General features: G+C 44.2%; 1 protein-coding gene across 4 annotated transcripts in view; it reads left to right on the forward strand.

Moving 5' to 3' along the window:
- The first annotated feature begins 306 nt into the window (after window positions 1-306).
- Window positions 307-23,346, forward strand: part of DRP2 (dystrophin related protein 2) — a 45,198-nt gene continuing 22,158 nt past the window's right edge. For 2 of the 4 annotated variants that reach the window (XM_045383267.3, XM_074030159.1), the window contains exons 1-8: window positions 606-641; window positions 876-943; window positions 12,323-12,501; window positions 16,643-16,806; window positions 18,392-18,548; window positions 19,749-19,869; window positions 22,411-22,679; window positions 23,068-23,214. In XM_045383267.3, the coding sequence (XP_045239202.2) occupies window positions 12,385-12,501; window positions 16,643-16,806; window positions 18,392-18,548; window positions 19,749-19,869; window positions 22,411-22,679; window positions 23,068-23,214 (975 nt within the window). In that variant the 5' untranslated portion in view covers window positions 606-641; window positions 876-943; window positions 12,323-12,384. Of the gene's footprint in view, window positions 429-605; window positions 642-875; window positions 944-12,322; window positions 12,502-15,348; window positions 15,441-16,642; window positions 16,807-18,391; window positions 18,549-19,748; window positions 19,870-22,410; window positions 22,680-23,067; window positions 23,215-23,346 lie in introns of those variants that run through there. The other 2 variants (XM_045383268.3, XM_045383269.3) reach the window with 2 other exon arrangements.

Genomic DNA, 23,346 nt, shown 5'->3' on the forward strand with positions numbered 1-23,346 from the left:
GCTGGGCACTTGGTAAAGGCATATAATCTTATCTATCCTGCTAGTGGCTTCTCCCAGGTCTCTCAGGGTGTTTGGAGTTCATACCCTCTTCTCCTAAGGGCTGGTACGGACAAAAGCAGGAAGGTGCCTGGGGTAGTCATTGAGGGGAGTCATGGAGGAGCTGTATTTTCCCGAATTATTCAAGATCCATTTTGTTTCCCCAATTTGTTGAGGCTTTTTCTATATGTGAGATCTAAGAGGGTATGAAGATGAGATTTAGGGGTGACTGGCAGATTGTCCTGAGCCCAAAACTGTACCTTGAGTACCAGTGATGATTCTAGATCACAGCGTTTCAACCGTCAACACTGAAACAGAATCCTGGACTGGCTACGAGGGGCCCCTGCCAGCTGCTGGCTCCGAAGTTGGTTTTGTCTGTGGGCTAGATCAGTGTAAGTTGGGGTCCAGGCTGCTCGCTCAGCAGACTGATTGATCTCCGGGGCTTTTTTGTCTCCTCCTCCCCAGTGGAAGCCTCTCCTCCTCTCCCCCTCTCCCCGTCTTCCCCCAATCCCTGTCTCCTTCTCTCCCCCTCTGCTTCTCAGGCTCTTCCGCTTTCCTCCTCTGCTTCTAATGAATTGAAATCTCCAAAAGCCGCCACATCTCTGGTAGTTTTACAAAACTGTCCTTGCTCTTCTTGTGTTTGCCCAGTCAAGGGTATTTTTGCCTGAGGTCGGAATGATGCTGTTAGTCCTGGTGATAGGATTGCATAGCAACACAGAGCAGCTCTGAGAGGGGAGGAGGAGGAGAAGGAAGACAGGGTGGTGGGAGAAACAGAGGGAGAGTGTGCATACAGCAGCTGTCGGCATCCCTGTCTCAGGGACTTCTTTGCTGATTCACAGAGGCAGCCCAGCCCCGGCCTCCCAGCTTACAGCTGCCGCCTGCTTCTCAGACCTGACGGAATCAGAAGGTAGGCCACAGAAAAATTATTTCCAAGCCTTGCCCTTGTTCAGCTGGCTGAGGGGAAATGACTGAGGGAGGGGAAGCTCCAGAGGTACTGTGTGGCGGGCAGGGGGTGGGGGAAGAGAGAGAGAAAATGAGTGTGTGTGTGTGTGTGTGTGTGTGTGTACATGTGCCTGCCTGTGGTCTGTTTGCATGTGCTTTTAGGGGAAAACTTGCATTAAAAAATGTCCACAATAAAGTAGTCATCATTTAGATTCATAAAGAAAAAAAAAGATGCCCAAGAATAGAAACTCAAGCCAATTTGAGCAACTAAGGTCTAAAAATGAATAAGAAGGAGGTACACAGTTTGCTTCTCTGAGAAGAGAGGGGCATTTATTTATTTATTTTAGGTTCTCAATAGCATGCTTTTTGTCCAAGGGTATATTTCTTGGCAGGAGGGAAGGAAAGGTGTGTGGAAAGCATTGGCTAACAAGGGAGGAGAGAGGAAACATGGGACCTTGGAGCAGGTTCCCTGAACAAATGAGTATTCTGGCCAGTAGACAGGACACAGGAGTTCTTTGCTGAAGTAAACCAGGCTCTGACCTAAGAGCCTGGAGCTGAAGGGCTCATCTCATCTCTGCATTTACTTCCTGGCTCTGTTGTTTTTCCTGTGACATTTTTTCCCCCTTATCTTCTCCCCTGGTTTCCTTTCTACACCCTGTAATCAGGAGGCATCTTTCCACTCTTGAAAGCCTAGCTTGGAGTGGTTTCAAATAGGGCTTGCTTCTCTTGGAGTCTAACACCCCATCACCTGCTCTCACCACCTTTCCCAGCATTAGGCCAAGTGCCCCAGCCTAGTAAGTGGGCCTGAGACTGTAAGGGTAGTTAATGTTTATCCTTCCTTTGGTAGGCAGGTCGAGCCAGGCCTCACAGGTGTTGGGTCTAAGCAGGTGGCAAGGCTGGGATGGGGTGGGGTGGAGTGGGGTAGAGGAGGACGTCAGCAGCAGCTGCCGCCTGCTTCCGTTGAAAGCATGGTGCATGCTGTCTGGAAAAGAACATACTTTTAAAAAATATTTTCATTTTGATTGTCAAAAGAACAAAAGCCTTAAAAAAGCTCTATGTCTAGTTCATCTTAATTCCTGACTTTTCCAAAGGAATCCTTGTTTCTAGATGAAAGGCCCTCAGGTAAATCACCTTTTAAAAGGCCTATGGGAACCACAAGCCTCAGGAGATTTTCCTTCTAAGGTTTGCGTGGGGAGATGATCCCAGAGAATCTCAGGGCCTTCTAAGGAAACCTCCGTGAAAAGGCAGTGTTGGAAGTGGCAGTGTTGTGTCCTGTTTCTGAAAGAAGACCAAGCCCCTCTGTCTCGGGGTGGTCAGGCCTCTGCCCTGTAGTCTTGCTTTCTGTAAACCATTGCTGGGAGATGAAGGCACACGGAAAGAGCTCCTCTTCTTGTGAGATTTGTACTTCTAGGCATTCAGCCTCAGCTAAGTAGCTCTGTGCTCCAGTTCAGATTACCCTTCAAGTCCGCCATAAAGGAGGGGAGCATAGCTTGAAGCAATGAATTTAGCAAAGGCCCCGAGCCAGATGTGGAGAGCACATCTGGGATTCAGCCCTTCTAACTGTAGATGCTCAGAAGTTTCTGATGTTGGATCTGTCACCATGCCAGCTAGGATGGGATCTCACTAATGAAGGCCGAGAAGATAGCCTTCTAAACTTCTCAGGGATACACACTAAGAGGAAACCCATTCAGTGGAAATTATACTATGAAATGACATTCCTCCCTTACGAAGGATTCTAAACGTGCATCAGCAACAAAAATAGCAAGTGAGATAAATCCTTCTAGGATAGCATTTACCAAACCAATGTTCTATAGAGCCCCATCCTGAGAGAATGTTAATAAATTCTGTTTTAAAATAAGTGTTGGGTGTGTGTGCATGCATGTGTGTGTATTCTGCAGTTCAATACTTTTTTGGAAATGCTTCTTAACCGAATTCTCATTTTGGAGAGTCACAGTATATATAACGCATATTAAAGACTCTGAGAAGCACTGCTGTAAATGAATCTGTTTAATTTTGTTTAACCCAGTACATCCCAGACTGGTTTGACCAGGGAACACTTTTCTTTATGAAAAACACTTTTTGCCTCTTGCAGATACAGTTTGGGGAATTGCTGCTCAAAAACAAACAAGCAAACTGGAAGAAATTGTCACATGGATAACACTTGTAAAATAATCTAGTCCAACAATGCATTTCTAAACATGAAAAACCCAAGAGGTTAATCATATTGTTTTCCTTCCCATAGCTGATGAGAATCTGGGATTATCTCCTGATTCCCCAGCCCACTGTACCCAACTGCTGCTTCTCTAGCAGGTCCCCTCCTGTGAAACTAGTCCCAGGAAAATGAAGCAGATTTAAGGAATAATCCTTAAATTTTGAGTGCAACATTTACATTTAATACATTTCTTCTAGTATTTTGTTATATGCAAAAATTGTCAACTTTCTTTTCAGCATGGGCTTTGTTGCATTCTTTTAAACAATGTGTTATGAAATATCTTCGTACATTCAAAAAGGTATAAAAATAATATGGTGAAAATCAGGTTATTCACTGCACAGCTTAGTAAAGAAACATTACCAGTAGAGTTGAAACCTTCTGTCTATTCTCCATGATTAAAGTTCTCTCTTTCCTTCCAAAGTAGCCACTATCCTGGATTTGGTGTTTATTATTCCCATGCATTGATGTATATACTTTTACTATACATGTATGTATTTTTAAACAACATATACTACTGCTTTATATGTTTTAAAAGTTTATATCAGTGGTGTATTATATGTATTCTTCTGCAATGTGATTTTTCTTTTCTTTTCTTTTCCTCCTAAGAGACAAGATCTTGTACTGTTATCCAGGCTGGAGTGAATTGGTGTAATCATAGCTCACTGCAGTCTCGAGCTCCTGGGCTGGAGCAATCCTCCAACCTCACCACCCCCCAGGTGGCACCACCATGCCCAGCTAATTTTTTTTTCCTTCATAGAGACAGGGTCCTGCTATGTTGTCCAGGCTGATCTCAAACTCCTGGCCTCATGTAGTCCTCCTGCCTCAGCCTCCCAAGGTGTTGGGATTGCAGCCATGAGCCAATGCAACTGGCTTGAAACTTATTTTTTCTATTCAATGTTATATTTGTGAAAAGCATCCATGTTGTATAACACGGGGCTCTAGTTTACTCATTTTTTTCACTATTGTATACTCCTCTAATGACTATATCACACTTTATCTATTCTGCTGTTGATGAACATTTAGGCTATTTCTAGTTTTGAGCAATCACAGAGGTACTGTGATCTTTCTTGTGTAGCTATTCTTAGGTGACAGTTTGTACTGGGTAAATATCTGGGTGGAATTGTCCCTTACAGGGTATGTGCATTGTCACCTTTGGGAGATATTGTCAAATCACTGTGCAAAATAGTACTAACTTACACTCCCACCATCAGTGTATAAAGGTTTCAGGTTTATTGCATTAATTGGCTCTTACAGTTTTCTCCCATGGGGATGCGTCTCTGATTTTTTTAATTGGATAATAAATTTTATTTCGCAAAATTGCTTGACAGCTAAACTTCTCAGGAATATGTTTCCTTGTTTTCATTTGTAAATGAGGGGATTGGCCTAGATGATCTCAAAGGTCCTTTCTAGCTTGAAAATCCGAGTTTCTACGATTTGTTCATTAAATGAGGTACATCTGAAGCAGAACCTTGTTTTTTTGGCTGCATTGCAGGAATTATTTTAGGAAGTATAACAAAGTTTGTTACCAATGAAATGTGTATCTTCTCTCTTTACTGCCATGCTGTCAGGAAGAAAGGCAGTGGTTTGAGAGGAAAGACAGTTATACAGTGTTACCTTGGATTGGGGAGAGGAATCTGTAGCCCATGGGAAGGGGGTCTCCTTCCCATTGCCCTGTTCTTTACAGAACCTCTTCATCTTAGAAGTCTTCCCTATCTCTTGAATTTGTTCTCCCAAGAATCATAAATGTTTGCAAGTTTTTTTTTTTTTTTTTTTGAGATGGAGTCTCGCTATGTCGCCTAGACTAGAGTGCAGTGGCACAATCTCGGCTGGGAGGCTAAGGCAAGATAATCACTTGAACCCGGGAGGTGGAGGTTGCAGTGAGCTGAGATCATGCCACTGTACTCCAGCTGCACTCCAGCCTGGGTGACAGAGTGAGACTCTGTCTCATAAAAAACAAAAAAACAAAAAAAACAAAACAAAAAACAGATGTCCAGGCTTCCTTTCTGCACATACACACAGTAGATTGTTTTTACAAAATTGGAGTTCCATTACACATGCTATTGGAGTTCCATTACACATGCTATTCTGACATTTGTTTGTTTTCTTTGGCTTAAAATATATAACTTTGAAATCTGTCCAAATCAGTGCATATAGATCTACCTCTTTCTTTTTAACAGCTACATAATATTCTACCATGTGAGTGGCTATCATAATAAATAACAGTTGAATATTTACTAAATGCCAGAAACTATGAATTAACTCCTTGCAACAAAGCTAAGATGTAGGTCTTTTTTGTTATCCCTGTTTCACAGATGTGGGTACTGGAGCACAGTAAGACTGGGGAGCTTGTCCATATCTGTGCTGATAAGTGGGCAGGGTGCAAGCCAGAGCATCCTGGTTCAGAGCCTATGCCCCAGACAATCATGCTGTGATATGTCTCAGACATAGTCTACTCACCAGTCCCCTGTTGGTGGACATTTGAGTGAATGCAGATTTTTGCGATTGTAAACAATACTGCAGCAGACATCTTTGTCCACTTCTGGAGGTCTTTTTGTAACATAGGCTCTTAGATTTCTCCGGTTTCTAGATGGAAAGAGCTTATTTACTGGAAAAAAAAAATTTATTGAGCTTTAGGCATTGGGGAGGCTCTGAGCTCAAAATAGGAGACTTGACCAGAATTTCACTTCTCAGATGTCCTGTAAAGATCACTTAAGTGCTTTTCACTGTTTGCCAGCCTAGTGCTGCCCCAGACCTTAGACTCACTGCATCCTGTCTGTTTTTAATTGCTTGTGTCTTTGCCTGAGTAGTGGCATAACTGAGTCAATGCTTGGGCTCCCACCTGGTGGTCCATAGCCAAAAATTGTCTCCACTATCCAGGTATCAGTGATTACAATGCCTCAGAGCCTGGGTTCTAGAATTTACAGAGGCAGAGTAGCATAATGGTAAATAACTTGTATTCTGAGACACAACTGCCTGGGTACAAATCCCAGCTCTTCACGATGTATTCACAATATGACTCTGAACAAGTTACTTACCATCTCTGTGCCTCCATTTTCTTATCCACACAATGAGGATAGCAATAGTAACTACTTTATAGTGTTGCCATAAGGATTAAAGGAGTTAATGTATGTAGACTGCTTAGTTAATATACATAAAACACAGAATACAGTTATTATTTATTTGGCTATGGAAAAGCTGCCACACCAATCTTTCCATAAAATAGTTGATGACCTCCTTGCATTTTGGTGGGGAGTGGAGAGGGGCTGAAGAATTAGCTGTTATTAAATAGGTAATGTGTTCACATGGGTCAAAATTCAAAAAGTACAAAATGATATTTAGTAAAAAATTTTATCTTCTATTGGCAACATGGGGCTTATGTGGTGTGGGGAATAATTCTATTTCTCAACCTGGGAAGTGATTATATGAATTTACTTTATAAAGATTTAATATACTTTGCATATATGCTTTATGTACTTTTATAGGTGTATTTCTTATTTTTAAAAAGGGCAGAAATAGTAGAAATCCCAAAGAGATGGGGAGAATTTTTACTGCTCAGTTCCCTTCTTCAATGGTAACAGGCTCTTTTGTATACTTCCAAAGATTTTTTTTTGCATCTATAAGCACATATTTTTAGTATACAAGTGTAGACTAACCACCACCTTGATTTTTCTCTTGTTTTCTTTTTACTTAAAGTATATCATAAGAGATCATTTTGTATTGGCACATAGAGTTCTTAATTATTTTTAAAGTAGCTGTATAGAATTCCATTGTATGGATACACCATTATTTAATCAGTCCCCTAGTGACAGACATTTAAGTTTTTGCATTTTTTTTTTTTTTTTTTTTTTTGCCATTTCAAGCCTTGTTTCAAATGCCGACATCATACTTGTTATTGTACTTGTTTCAAATGCTAACATTGTACATTATTCCACACAAATTTAAGTAGCATATGTTCCTAGACATCTCCAGTTTTTGGGTGCCTAGCACTGTGTTAAAAAATATGTGGGATATAAATAAATATCAGGTGTGGGTTTTGTCCTCCATGAGCCAACAATCTTGCTTTCATACTGAAATCCTAATATTTCCCCTGTGTTTTTAAAGCTTTTTATCTCTGCTCAAGAGAAACAATGCCTTCCCACTGAATCCTCCTGAAACAGCCTGTGTATGGCTTTTAGAATCAGGAAGAGTATTTGTAGTGGCAAAAAGCCAGAGTTTCATGTCCAGCAGGATCCCTAGGGGAGGGCAGGGAAGGCTTATTGCCCCCCAAAAAGCATCCTCCACTCCTGCATATGTCAAAATCTTCTCTTTCACCTTAGCTCAAAAGCTTCTTTTCCATAAATACATCCCAAATCCCTCCAACTAGAAGTGAACAGTTCCTCCTCTGTGACCTCTTATAGCATGATTTCTGTGTCCTGCTGTCTTAGTTCATTTTCTGTTGCTTATAACAGAATACCTGAAACTGAGTAATTTATAAGAAAAGGAATTTATGTATTACCATTATGGAAGCTGAGAAGTCCAAGTTCGAGGGGCTGTGGTGAGGATCTTCTTGCTGGTAGAGACTCTCTGAAGCATCCCAAGATGGCATGGAGTATCACATGGCTAGAAGGCTTAGTGTGCTAGCTCAGATCTCTCTTCCTCTTTTTATAAAGCCATGAATTCTCCTCCCATGATAACTTATTAATTCATTAATCCATGAATGGATTAATCCATTCATGAGGGCAAAGCCCTCATCAGCTCTTAAAGGTCCCAGCTCTCAATACTGTCACATTGGGGATGGATGTTCAAACCACAGCACCCACGTAGGGTATGAATAATTTTCCCCCCAAAATTATACTTTTTTTTATTTACATGTCTTGTTTCCTACATTTGACCAGTTGGGGACCAAGTCTGATTCATCTTCAATCTCTCATAGCTTTTGCAAATTAAAAAGAGGAATAGGAAAAGAATCAGTATGTGCAGATGGTGATTTGAGATAGGATTGAGCTAGATAGAGGCAGAAGAATCTTTGTGTATAACAAAGAGCACTTGCCCAGGAATCAGGAGGCCCTGGTTCGCTTGCATCTCAGCATCTTCATCTGTAAAGTGGGATCTTAATTCTGGCTGGGACAACTTTACTAGGTTGTGCTTAGGATCATGAAAGACAGTGCAACAGACTACAAAGGCATGCTATATGAATACAGGGAATGATAGTGTTTGGTGCTTAGCAACCCTTAAACATTAACATTTGATACATTAGCAAACTAAGCCTAGAGAGGCAATATGACTTGAGGTCAAGGTCAGGGGTAAGGTCTGAAAGAGCAGAGGATAGTCATTTTAGGACCAGAAGAAATCTATTCCTTTCCTGCCTGTGTTGGCATTAGAAGGTCTGAATTCTCTGACTCCTGGGTTTACCTTAGTTTTGTTTTGTGAAGCCTCAACCTAGCATCAGGTCAGTAGAGGAATAAGAAAGAAGGAAGTTAATCTGGAGATAAATGAATCTCAGAAGAAAAGAGATAGTTGATGAAAAAAGAGATAAAAACGACCACTAAGGTGTGGAGGAAAAGCTAAATATCTTTAGCAATTAAGGAAATGCAAAGTAATCCTCAAAATGCCATTTTCACTCACTAAGTTGGCAAATAAAGTAAGAATACATACTGTTGGCAAGTGTGCTGGGAAACTGGCACTCTTATACATTGCTAGTAGTCGTATAAAATGATGTAACTTTTTCTAGGGCAATTTAGAAATATATATCATAAACCCTTTGATCCAGGAATTCCCCCTTATAGGCAATTATCCCATGGAGAAAATCACAAATATGCACAAGGTTGTTCTTTGCACTTTGATTTATAAAAAAGAAGAACTATAAACATATGTCTAATTGTTAAATTATGGTATATCCATTCAGTGGAATACTATACAATGACTATAGCTAACCCTTACTGAGTTGTGCATTGTTGCCAGACACTGTGCTAAGTTATTTAAATTATTAACTTTAATCATTAGAATAATTCTGTGAGGATGCTATCATTATTTATCCCCATTTTGCAGATGAGGACACTGAGGCTCAGAGAGGTTAACTTGTCCTGGGCCACACTGCTAATAGGCTGAATAGTGTGGATTTGACTCTAGGTCTGTCTGATGCCAGTGCCCATGGCCTCAGTCACAGTGCTGTACTTCCAATGCAGCTGTTAAAAATCATGTTTTAGGCTGGGCGTGGTGGCTCATACCTGTAATATAAGCACTTTGGGAGGCACAGGCGGGCTGATCACTTGAGCTCAGGAGTTTGAGACCAGCCTGGCAACATGGCAAAACCCTGTCTCTACCAAAACTACAAAAAATTATCCAGGCATTGTGGTGCACACCTGTAGTCCCAGCTACTTGGGGGCGCTGAGGCGGGAAGATCACTTGAGCCTGGGAGGTTGCAGTGAGCCAAGATCACGCCAGTGCACTCCAGCCTGGGTGACAAAGTGAGAGACCCTGTCTCAAAAAAAAAAAAAATCATGTTTTAAGGGAATAGTTAATGACATTCTAAAATGACCATGGTATAATGACAAGTGAAAAAAGCAGGATACGAAATGATAGCATGTGATGGCAATTTTATTTTAAAAGTGTATGTATATATTTTTCAGAGAAAAATTAAAACTTCATAGCTGTTAGTAATGATTATCTCTGGGTGGTAATATTAAAGATTATTTTTATTTTCATCCCTATTATTTTTTGTATTTCCCAGTTTTTCTATAAAGATCATGTATTACTTCTATAATCAGCAAAAATAAAAATGTTAACATAAAAAGAGGTCTGAAAGCAAGCCTCTTATAGCCTTTATGCTTATAACACATCCATAGCAGTACTTCATTTTTTAATCTAAGTGACTAATGCTTTTGTGGTGTCTGATCACAGATGAGCCATATTTTCAGTCATTCTTTGGGGATGAGTAGCTACATAGCTGTATAATCTCTAGGGACTTTGACTACAGCAAAGTACCCTTTAGACCACAACCTCTTGTGCCCTTGTGATTTGTAATAATCTTCACTCCTTGGACTATAGTCTCCTGAGGAGGAGGGGTGGGTACTTAATGCAAGGAGTCCACAGATCTTTAAATGCATAAATGTTTTTCTCACTCGGTACGTTCTAAAATTACAGCTACTATTGTGGGTGAGAGTGGGTGAAGTGAGATTTTTTTTTTTTTTAGTCTTAAGAAGGGCCCCTTATATCTAAAACGTTGTGAACCACTGGAATAGAGTCTAAAAATAGTGGTTATTTAATTATCAGCATCATGAATAAAAGATGCTCAGTTCCGGCCCTTTGAATCAGGGTTTGTGTGACTTTGCCCCACACTAAAAGAGATCACCTTATTATTTCCTAGCATCATCTTTGCCACCCATTCTCATCACATTTGTGTACATTCTCTAAACCATCAATTGGTTTGTACATCTAAACTTTGTCCCCATATTTCTCCTTTACTAAGCTTAGCTCTTTACATCTAAAGCTGAATATGTCTCAAGCATAGCTTATTATGTAACACTGCCCCATCCCCTACCACAGCAAATATACTTTCTCCTGTTTTCCTTCTCTTGCATTTGGCAACATTATCCACTCAGCTCCCAAATTAGAAACCTTTGACTCCTTCTCCTCCCTTACTGTTCACATCCAATTGATCATCAAGCCCAGTGTATTTTACCTCTCTAATGTACCTCAGAGTCATGCTGTCTGCTTCATCTTCACTGCAACTGCCTGCCTATTCTAACAGCTTCTCAACAGGTTCTTCCTTTTGGAGAATCACTCTACAAGGAAGGCAGAAGGCTCTTTCTAAAATGCAAATCTTGGCCGGGTGCGGTGGCTCATGCCTGTAATCCCAGCACTTTGGGAGACCGAGGTGGGTGGATCACCTGAGGTCAGGAGTTCGAGACCAGCCTGGCCAACATTATGAAACCCCATCTCTACTAAAAATACAAAAAAATTAGTGGGGCATGGTGGCAGGCACCTGTAATCCCAGCTACTCAGGAGGCTGAGGCAGGAGAATCGCTTGAACCTGGGAGGCAGAGGTTGCAGTGAGCCGAGATCGTGCCACTGCACTCCAGCCTGGGCAACAAAAGCAAAACTCCGTCTAAAATAAATAAAATAAAATGCAAATTTCATTATGTCACTCTCTGCTTAAAATCTTCAGTACTTCCCCATTGTCTACAAGATAAAGCCTACAATCCTCTGCTTGTCATTCAAGGCATGGCCCAATCTGGCCACAGCCTCATCTCCTGCTACACACAACAAGGCACGTACCTTGTACTCTGGTCACACCGAACACACCATACATTTAATTTTCATGTTTGTATTTTTTTTTAACCTTCACTGCCTAATGACAAATCTGTTTCTCTTTCATGACTCACCTCAAGCACATTTCCTCTAGGGAGACTTTTCTTGACATGACCAGATAGAACTCACGATTCCCTCATCAGTCTCTTCACTTCATCCCATAAACACTTCTATTATGACCTCAAATAACACTTTATGGCCATTATTTTCTCCACATTTGTTCTGTCTGTATGTGATACTCCTCAGGGGAAGCCCCCATGTCTTTTCATCTCTGTGCCTCTTAAACTCTACCATACTGATCACATTGTCCTCTGAACATGCTAGGCCTTTTTATGACATCCACCTTCAAACAGGTGGATCCGTCTGCTGGGAATGCCATTCTCCCTTTCTCCTCTGCACAAGCAAATATCTACTCATCTTTTGAGACTCATCTGAAGTGTGCTCTTTCTGAAATATGTGCACATTCTCGGTGTCAGCTGTTCCCCACTGTGTGCTCCCTTAGCCTTTTGGTAAACTGTTGATTTTAGCATTTGCTATGTAACATTTTATTATAATTATCAGCATACATGACTGCCTCCCCTACCCGTCTCCCCCACCTCCACCCTTAGGCTTTGATATCTCAGCAGTTATCTTTATGTCTCTAGCACAAAGCACTATAGGTAAACAATAAATGCTTCCTTGGTCAATAATTAAATAAAGTCTTTTATGGTACATGGTGGCCTGGGTAGGTCAGTAGGCTTTGAATACTTATTTGTATATCTGGTCAAGCCACCTCTGGGTAGATGCTTGATTCATAGGCTTTTCTAGGTCTTGACTCGAAATCTCTCTGTATTGATTTTCCAGGTGCTTAATGATCAATAGTTGGTGCACTGCCTATCCTCACCTCCCCATGAGCCTTGGTTTTTATGCAACCTATGGTCATGCAGGGATGCCCTTATACCCTCCCACGATGTCATGATTGGCAGGCAGCTGACCAGTTCCATCATAGCAGCAGCCTCCGAAGCACCTGCCCCCACCCTCAGGTAAGAATCTGACAGTAAAAGAAAGACCTGTGGAGAAAGAGTGGACACAGGATCTGTGTATCCTTGGGGTACCCACACTTCCTAAGGCTCAGGGGCATTCTCTGTATACATGCAATCCCTTGGATAGCGTGGGGAATATATTGGGCCCATCCTTCATTACTCATAATGTCTTTTATGGGGGGGCATAGGGAAAGGAAGAGCATTGGGCTGAGCAGCTCAGAGGGCCCACTGCAGCTGAGCGGGGCTGGTTTCATGTTAACCTTCTAAGAGTTACAGGTCCAGGAATGTCCTAGAAGAGTATGATCCTTCAGGGCATGGTCTAGGACAAGGCAGGTCCTTCCTTTGCCTTGGCTTCTCTGTGGCATGCCTTCCATATTCTGCAGGTGTCTCTCTCCTGCCATCTCCTGTCTCTTTCCTCTTAAGTTCCTAGCCTTTTTCATAGCTCCTGGCTCAGCCTCACTTAGAATTCCCTGAGTTCCATATCTGCCTGTTCTCTCTCTCTGCTCCTGTAGTAGTGTGATGGTGGTGGTGTATGTGCCCGCCTGTGTATGTTGGTAAGCAGGTAGAGGATGTATGTGAGACAGTAGGGAGGGCAGCCCCCTTTCCCAACAATGAGTGAGGTCTCGGGAAAGTTGACTGGAGAAGGGAGATGCCTAAGCATACTTTGGGTTGCCCTACAATACTTTGGGGTCCAGAGGCTATGGGAGTGTGAGAAAGTGCTATGTCCCCTGGAGCCTCACAGATGGGCTGCAGTGCTGAGTCACTGCTGGGGGGCAGGCAGCAGTTGAATATACAGGAAGGAAGAAGGGAGGAAAAAGGAAGTGGGGATGGAGAATGTGGATGCTGGGGAGCCCATTTTGGGGGCAGTAATGAAGGAAAGTCAAGGTCCAGAGAGGCATTAGAGTCAGGTCCCCCTGAGCTATTTTCCCACATCCAACCAGAAAGAAATTACTGCCTGGAACATATTCTCAAAGCAAGGGTCAACGTAGACTCCCCCATTAACCTACCCCTTCCCTGGAGTGGGACTTTCACAGGGTTGAGGGATTGAGAAACTGAGCCCTTCCAGAAGGCTTACCCTGTTCATTGTCTACCCCCACCAAGCACCACCATGTAGGCAGGGAAACCTGAGGGCTTCATTTTGTGATTGCCGATGGCATGGCCCAACTTCTCTCTTCTGCCACAATCCAGTTTCTCTTCCTTTTCTGAAGCCTTTTTCTCAAAGATTCAAGGGATGGATAGAGAACCTCAAGGGGAGTGGGGTGCAAGAAGCAAATATCCTGGCTGCAAAAGCCAGAAGTAGAAGGCAATTGATAGGGAAGGGGAAATAAAACATTACTATTCATCATTTGCCTATTGTGTGCCTGGCTCTGCTAGGTGTGACTTGAGAGTATATGGGGAAGTAGGAGAGGGAGAGCAGGGTGATGGAGAATAGTATGGCAGCTGGGTGGGGGGTGGGGGTTTAGGAAACCAAGAAGTCTGCAGGGAATGCAAAGCTGACATGGGTGGAGCCCAGCTCACGGTGGGTGCTCCCCTCAGAGTCAGGACAGCTTGGTTGTGGCTGGGTCACAAGGGGCTGTTGCTAACGCTGGGGCATTCGCAGTGCAGAGGACCCAGCACGAGTGAAGCTATGGCCCAGAGGTAGAGCAACTCCCTGCTCTTGGCCTGCCATCCCCCAGCCACCCTAATTGGCTCCACCCCAGCACCCCAGAAAGAGTCAGGCAGCTGTTCCAACTATTCCTGTAGGTGGGCCTCAGCATGGAAACAATGTGGAACTGTTGGAAAGTCCAGAAGACTCTGTGGGAGATAAATGAGGATGGGAACAGAACACTTATTGGTGAAAACGATGTGTTTTCCCTCAGTGCTGATGGATGGGGGCCCAGCTTGGGAATGTTAACCTTTTCTCAGACAAGTCTGCTGGAAAAGGAGAAGAGTGGCCACTTCAGGAGGGGCCCTACCCCTCAGGCCAGTGGCTTATGGGAAAGGGCCTTCCCCTGCCCCCACCCAGGGTAGCACAGGCAGGGCACAGGAGCCTCCCTGGCAATGACTGCCTACATGGAACTGCTGGGTCCCAATGACCCGTTTCCCTCCCCTGTGAAGGTTCAATGGGATGCCCATAAACCGTCCATTTCCCTTTGGCCTCAGGGTGCAGCGAGAGGTCTGAGGGCTATGGCTCTCCCTCCACTCCTCTCTGCCTCTCAAAGGCAGGGCAGAGCACCCCTCTATTTTCACAGTGGACTCTGACAAATCTCCTGGCCTCTGCACTCACCCAAGGATAATCACATTCAGAGGAATTCTGCTGCCCCTGCTTCTCGATGCTGCCATCCCATGTCCTTTGTCCCTGAAACCTTCCTCGCTGTCTCTGAGGAGGCTTACTTAGTCTAAGACAAGGCTTATTTTCCAAGCCCATCCTCTTATCATGTCTTGGGGAAATTGCTTACCAGAAGCTTGTCACCAAGGTGGTCTGATCTTATCCTCCACCTCAGGGGAGGGGTGGGCCTAGAGGCAGAGTGACCCCTTTGTGTCTTCCATGGAAAGGGAAAATAAATCAACAGAAGCTACCCTCTGCATGCCCCTCCTCAGCACCATGGAATGCCCAGTCCCACTCCTGCCATCCTTGCCAGCCTGAGAGGGCCATCCTGGCCCCGGTGTGGCAGGCCCAGTTGGGAGTGAACCGGAATTCTCCAGAGACAAAGCTCTGATTCACCAGCCAGGCCCTGACATAGCCGCCCCCTCCAGATTCCTGGGGGGTCAGTAAACAAACAGGGTGACAACCCCCGCCTCCTGGCCTGGCTCAGCCCCGCCTGCCTCCCTGAGAGGGCTTGCTTAGAGCCTGTCAGGATTCTGCCTGTCTGTGGCTCATCAGGCACTAGGTCTGGATTCCTGGTGAGGGATGATCATGGAGCTGCCGGATCCTGCTACGGACTCCCCAGGCAGCACAGGTAGGGTGAGCTTCTGGGGCTACAGGCTGGCTGAGTGCTGAGCTTTTCCCATAGCTTGACTGCTTCTTCACTTCCCTTTGTCGGTGTGGCTGTGAGCTATGATTTTAATAGGATAATTGGTTTCCTAAATTGTCTGGAGAGTCTTGTGTGGGGAAGAAATATGGTTTGGGGGCAAGGGGAGACTACGAGTCTCAACCACTGACTAGCAGGGCTATTTTCTTTCCAAATGAATGCAAGCGTGTTGACAGGCAGGTAGGCAGGCGTGGGTCTCTCTAGTCTGTGGTAGAACAGCCCAGGCTGATTTCCTCCTCCAATTCCCCTTCCCTCCGCCTGCTCCGTCCCCCTGGCTGGGCAGTTCTGGCACTGTGCTATAGGTAGCTACCTTCCTTGGGGCTATCTGGGATAACCACCCTTCCCCCAAACCCCACAATTCCCCCCATAGGGCCTTACCAGTGCCCAGGAGAGCAAGCGATAGAGTATGTGCCTGAGGGCTCAAGACTAGACTTTGGCAGGCTCCATGGCTTGTCCTCTTGGCCACCAACTCTGGTCAGAGTCCTCCGCTCATCTTTATGAGCAGTTCTCTTGAAGACTGTGTCCAGGCTTCCTGACTGTGGTGGGAAGTACAGGTGGGGAAGGGTGGTAGACACATCAAAGCCAAGGTTCATATGGGAAGTAAGACATAGATCACTGATCGTTCTCTCTTGCCAGTCTACTCCCTCTATAAATCTTTATGGAGAAACTTCTCAGCTTGCTTTTCTAGAAGGTTGGGTAAACTGTAGGACCCTGAAGTATGAGCCAACAGCTTACCTGGAATGGTATGGTTGTCCAGAATTTGGGCAGTTCTGTGCAGCTTCTTACCTAATGTAGGTACTTCCAAGACCCCATCTGGGCAGTGGTCCTGAGGGGTGGGGTCCCAGCTTGGGAATGTTAACCTTTCCCTAGGGCCAAAATTTATAATAATGAGTAACAATAATAGTAGGCAGCAGTTCTATGTAACTGACCTGTACTAAGAGAAGACCTGGCAATGAACAGGACCACAGGGTCTTTCTTCATCTCAACCCCTGAACACACAGAGAATAGCGTTTCTGAACCCTGGCAGCAGCCCTTCTCTCCCCTTGTTCACACTTCTCTCACCCTTGGCTTGGTGCAGACCAGGGTGTGGCACAATTCAAGGATCACAGGATGTTTGTGTTTCTGTCCAGGTTAGAGCTGCTGTCACCAGCCCTGCACCTCCTCAAGATGGTGCTGGGGTTCCCTGCCTAAGCCTAAAGCTGTTGAACGGGTCTGTTGGTGCCTCTGGACCCGTGGAACCACCAGCCATGAATCTGTGTTGGAATGAAATAAAAAAGAAGTCTCATAACCTCCGGTAAGAAACAGGTCCCTTAGGGAATTGGCTTAGATGGTGTTGGGCTTCTTTTGCTGCTGCACCCTGTCCTTCTCCTCTCAGCCTGTGCATCCCCCTTTCCTCAGCCCACCCACTTCTCCCTTTCCTATGCTGGCACTGGAGAAAGAGCCTTGCTTTAGAAGTCAGGAGACTTGGATCTGAGCCTCAGTTTTAAGTCACCTTGAGTAACTTGTTTGAGTTCTCGAAATGTTAGCTTCCATTTGTTTTTGTTCTTTATAAGGACAAAAAATGAGTGGAGGAATAATACCTGTTCTAACTACCTCACAGTGTGGTCATGGGAATTCAAATCAGATGTGGAAATGCTTTCTAAACTTAAAAGTGCCGATGTATAAATGAAGGGGATGATTGCTCCCATCTCCTCTTCCTCTCATAGCTGCCCTACATCTTAGTAGGTCCCATCTGTTCTCTTCCCCATCCTTTTACGTTCTATCTATAAGTTTTCAGCCCACCTATTTCTCCCCAAACTAAGGGTAGCTCTGTAAGAGCCTAAAGGCAGTTTTTTTCTCAGTTGTTCGGCTTTCCCTAGCTGTCTGTGCATGCCTGCCACTTTTTTTCTCCACCCTCTATCATCAAAGCTTCTGGCTTCTGGCGGGCTTTATTAGGGGTGAGGCATTGTGGATAAGTTGATAGAATGCAGGCTTTGGAGTCAGGTAAACCTGAGTTCAAATCATACTTCTATCAATGACTTAACTGTGTGACCTTTAGGAACCTACTTACCCTTTCTGAGCAATAAGAATGCCTACCTGATAAGGTTGTTGTAAGAATTAGTTGAAGCAATAATTTAGGTAAAGATCTTGGTCTAGGTGGTGGTGGGAAGGGGAGCAATGAATAAAGATAGTTATTATTGTCAGCCAAGGGGAATGGCTTGATGACTGCACATATTCTTGGCCAGCCTCCAGCCTCCTACCATGGTTCATTTGGAGGGCAGCGGGGTGGGAGGGCAGACAGAGATAATTATACAGTACAGATTTTTCTGTTTCCATATCTCAGACCTCTAGCCAATGTTCCTTTGGGTCCCAAGGGCTGTTATATTCATATGCATCCTTGCACATGTGCATGCCTACACTCAACCACCCAACTTGCCCTTTCCACTTACTGAATCCTCTCCTGCTCAGAGGGCAGTTCGGAACAGCCTCTATGGTTGAGCAGTTTGGCGTGACTTGAATTCTACCAGGGCAAGAGGGGAACCAGACAGCTGTCACCTCTAATGCCCTTGCTCAGTTTCCTACCCTTCCCAGCCTATTGTTTGGCATGCAACTGAAGTAACTGAGATCCACAAAGTGACATTTTAAGCCATTCAAGTTTGGGATGCCTCCACACCCATGGTTCTACCTACTGGTTTTAGTACTGTGCTCCATGTGGAGGTGCCTTGGGACCCTTTTTGGGTGGATAAGAGGGAGGACTCCAGGCCTCCTCCCACTTGAACCAGAAAAGCTCCTCCTGAATTTGTTCTCGATATTAAAGTTCCATATAACTTAGTTTGGGAAAAAAGTTTTGCCACTTAAAAAGAAGACTGAACATCACTGGTTTTACCCATTGTGTGCAGCGCTCGCCTAGAGGCCTTCTCAGACCACAGTGGAAAGCTTCAGCTTCCTCTTCAAGAGATTATTGACTGGCTCAGCCAAAAGGATGAGGAGTTGTCAGCTCAGCTGCCCCTACAAGGGGATGTGGCCCTGGTGCAACAGGAGAAGGAGACACATGCGGTAGGTTAGAATCAGAGAAGCCGTGGTGTGTAGCCTCTCAGCTGGGGAGGAATCCCTTCTGCAGTACCCTGACAGACACCCAGCTCTGCTTAGACACCTAAATGAATAGGAGGCTGTATGCAATCCTACTAGCCTGTGGCTAGCATGCCACAGCCTAAGTCAAGTATTTTCTTTCTACCCCTCCCATCAAATTCTGGCCCCCCTTAAAATACTGCCTTGATTTTTAATGGGAATATGGGGAAATGAACATAATATAATGCTAAGTGAAAAAACACAGGATACAAAACTAAGTGCAAGTGGATCTCAATTGTATAAAAATGTATATAGATGAGTGTGATGTTTACATACATATAACAGCATAGGAAGGAACTATATCAAAATGTTAACAATGGTTAATTCTATGTAATAAAATTGGAGTTCCTAATTTTCTTCATATCTTTCTGAAATTTCTAGTATTTCTGTGACATATATTACTGCTGTAGTTAAAATACTTCTTAAAATGACTACAGAATGAAATATAATACAGCAATAAAATAAAATAAACTATAACTGCGTGCCACAGCATGGGTGAATCTTACAGACAGTATGTTGAGTGAAAGAAAAGCCGGATACAAAAAGAGTACATACTGTATGATTCCACTTATATAAAGTTTTAAAATAGGCAAAACTAATCAGTGGTTTTACAAGGATTGTGGTCACCTTTGTGGGAGGGGAGGGAGGGGTGGAGCGTGAAGATGAGATAGTGACTAGGAGGGCCCACCGGGGATGCTGATAGAATTCTGTTTCTTGATCTCAGTACTGATTACATCAAAATGTACACTTTTAGTTTGTGTACCCTGTATATATTTCAACCAAAAATTTAGTTATAATTTTAATATAAATCCTGCCTATCTTGGTTTTGATTTTCTTAAGACCGTTACAGGAAGCTTTCTGAGTCTTCTGGAGAACCAAGATCCCCACATTTTTCTCTATCCTGTGGCACAGACAGACAAATTTCATACTAAACAGACCTTCCAGTGTCAGAGTTATTTTTCTGCCTATCAGGAGGATTGCACGTCTTTTTGTCTAGGTAGTTCAAAGATACCTGATAATGCCAAAGAATCACGTCACACTGAGAAGAAAGGCTGTCAGTTGCAGGATGGAATGTAAAGTGATTGAAAAACTTTCCTTTCCTGTTGACCATATTGCTAAACTTTATAGGCCTTTATGGAAGAAGTCAAGTCTCGGGGCCCCTACATCTATTCTGTGCTGGAGTCGGCTCAGGCCTTCCTGTCCCAGCACCCATTTGAGGAATTAGAGGAGCCTCATTCTGAGAGCAAAGGTAGGTGGTCTTCTGTTTTTCCCACTTCTTCTTGAGCCGTGTACTGCTGAACAAACACCCTCCTGCCTTCCCCAAACTCATTTTCTTATCTGTTATCTGGGAGGATAGTTTCCCCCAGGAGTCCATCCAAATTTGGGGGAAAGCAAGATTCCTACTGCAGGAAAATAAAGCAAAGAGAATATAGCCTGGAGCAGGGGTCAACAGTTGTGTGACCCAAAGCTGTATGTGGCTCTTTGGAGCAGCATGTGTGGCCATTTAATGAGATGTGGAAAAGAAAAACAAAAAAAACACTCAAATGAATTGAACTGACTCAATAAATAAAAGTACCAGTATGTCCTTTAAAAACACAGTGCTGGCTGGGCACAGTGGCTCATGTCTGTAATTCCAGCACTTTGGGAGGCTGAGGCAAGAGGATCACTTGAGCCCAGAAATTCAAGACTAGCCTGGGCAACATAGTGAGACCCCCATCTCTACAAATTTTTTTTTTTTTTTTTGAGATGGAATCTCACTCTGTCGCCCAGGCTGGAGTGCAGTGGTGTGATCTTGGCTCACTGCAAGCTCCACCTCCTGGGTTCACGCCATTCTCCTGCCTCAGCCTCCCGAGTAGCTGGGACTACAGGTGCCCGCCACCACACCCAGCTAATTTTTTTTTGTATTTTGAGTAGAGATGGGGTTTCACTGTGTTAGCCAGGATGGTCTCGATTTCCAGACTTCGTGATCCACCTGCCTCGGCCTCCCAAAGTTCTGGGATTACAGGCATGAGCCACCACGCCCGGCTCCAAATTTTTTTTTCAATTAGCTAGGTTTTGTGGTGTGTGCCTGTAGTCCCAGCTACTTGAGAGGCTGAAATGGGAGGATCACTTAAGCCCAGAAGTTCAAGGCTGCAATGAACTATGATTGCTCAACTACATTCCAGCCTGGGCAACACAGCAAGACCCTGACTCCAAAAATAAATAATATAAAATAAAATAATAAAGTAAAATAATCATAATTTTAGAATACTGCTTTATTTCAACATCGAGGGACATGCAAACCAGCAAATAATAAACCTTTATAAAATCTAAAAAGTTAGGTGATGATTGCCTTTGAAAGGCAAATTGACTATGACTCTTTGGGATTTTTTTGTGTTTAGTCTTTGTTTTTGAGACAGCCTCTTACTCTATACTCCAGGCTGGAGTGCAGTGGCGTGATCACAGCTTATTGCAGCCTTGACCTCCCAAGCCCAAGTGATCCTCCTGACTCAGCCTCAGCATCCTGAGTAGCTGGGACTACAGGCGCATGCTACCACACCCAGCTAATTTTTGCATTTTTTGTAGAGACCAGGTCTCGCCATGTTGGCCAGGCTGGTCTTGAACTCTTGGGCTCAAGTGATCGGCCTGCCTTGGCCTCCTAAAGTGTTGGGATTACAGGTGTAAGCCACTGCACCCAACCAACTGTGACTCTTTGATACTGACTCCGATGACTTCTAGCCCCTTCCCTTGATAGAGAGGGCCATTCTGGTCTAGATTCAAATAAGGCAGCGGGATGGGACTCATGGTGACTAGATGTGAGTGGTGGTCTAGCAAGCCCTCTTCTCCGAAAAGAATCCTCAACCCTCTGAGATGGATTGTCAATAGCCTGAAAGAACCCTTTGTGAATTGAGCCCTTTGTCAATGCCATATGCCCTCTTAGTTTACTTCTGGCCCTTCAATGGGAGGGCCAGTACTTAATTTGATGCCCAGTGGGCCTCAGATAGGACAAGCTCTAGAAAGAGCAGCACAATTCTAGTTAGCCTGGGGCTATGGGGCTCTGGACCTTCTGAGGAGAGATCTGAGGGAGGAAGAAGAAATCTATAGATTAGGAGCCTAGGTGGAAAAGCTGGACACATACCAACTTCTCCTGGGCTGAGCCTTCATAAAATGCCTCCCCTTGGCTGGAAGTGGGCAACAGAAACTAATGCAAAATCACATTCCAGGGTCATATGAGTAGGGCTCTAGATGGTTTGCCTCACTATGCCTCTTATAATGTCTTACTTTTTCATTTCCTACTGTTTTAAAATATGAGGAAGTCCTCATGATACATAGTAAGTGGAAAAAATCAGTATGGTCTCTTGACCGTGGTGGTGGATATGTAAACCAACGCATATGGTAAAATCACATAGAACTAAACACACGTGTACACACATGCACACACGAATACAAGTAAAACTGGGGAAACTTGGACAAAATTGGCAGATTATATCAATATCAATATCCTGATTGTGATATTGTACTGTAGTTTTGCAAGATGTTATCATTTGGGGAAACTGGGTAAAGGGTACATGAAATCTCTGTGTTATAACTGCCTATGACTCCACAATGATTTAAATATAAACAGTTTTTTTTAAGTGAATGTATTAAAGGCCTTGACCATGGAAAAATATGTATTTGTGTGTATATGAATATATACACAAACATGCCCACATGTACACACACACACATTTTATAAAGGGCTGTTTCTGTCTCTTTCTCTGGGCTGACCCTGCCTGGTTGGCCTAACTTGGCTTCCTGCCTCCTCTTGCAGATACCTCCCCGAAACGGCGAATCCAGAATCTCAGCCGCTTTGTATGGAAGCAGGCGACAGTAGCCAGTGAACTGTGGGAGAAGCTGACAGCCCGCTGTGTGGACCAGCACCGTCATATTGAGCGGACTCTGGAGCAGCTCTTGGAGATTCAAGGGGCAATGGAAGAACTAAGCACTACTCTGAGCCAAGCCGAGGGAGTCCGAGCCACTTGGGAGCCCATCGGGGATCTCTTCATTGATTCACTCCCAGAGCACATCCAGGCTATTAAGGTATGCAAGCCCCCTCCCCTGACTACAGTCTACCCTGAGACCTGACACTCTCCCCAGACCCTGACAATGTTTCTGCTGCTGAGACTTCATTGTTGGCCTGGACTGCAACTGAACTGCCGTCAGTTTATGTGCTAGATTTGGGGCTGGTTTGGCTGGAGTCTCTTCTGTTTTTCTACTTTCTTCTCTTTTCCTGGTGTTTTCTGAGGATGAGAGGAAGAGGATAAGGACAGTGGCCACCCACACCTTAGTCTGGTTGCCCTAATAGGCAAGCACTAGCCTGTGTTATTGAAACAAAACCTCTGGGTGAAGAGGGAAGAGTAGAGGTGAATGACTATTGGTTCTTCTTTCCCACTCTGTCTGCTGTGGCACTTGGGTCCTGGTTCTCCAGTTGTTCAAAGAAGAATTCTCCCCCATGAAAGATGGAGTAAAGTTGGTGAATGATCTGGCCCACCAGCTTGCCATTTCTGATGTGCACTTGTCAATGGAGAATTCCCATGCCCTGGAACAGATCAACGTCCGATGGAAACAACTACAGGTAGAAGAGCAGCCTGGAGTGGACCATGGGGAGGTGCCTCCATATAACTAGGCTTGGTGGAAACTTCTTCAGGGTTATGGAAATGGGATGTGCATGGGAAAAGAGGAGTGGAGAATGTAGAGCTAGGGAATG

The sequence above is a fragment of the Macaca fascicularis genome, chromosome X (genome assembly GCF_037993035.2).
Source record: "Macaca fascicularis isolate 582-1 chromosome X, T2T-MFA8v1.1".
NCBI classification, from domain to species: domain Eukaryota; kingdom Metazoa; phylum Chordata; class Mammalia; order Primates; family Cercopithecidae; genus Macaca; species Macaca fascicularis.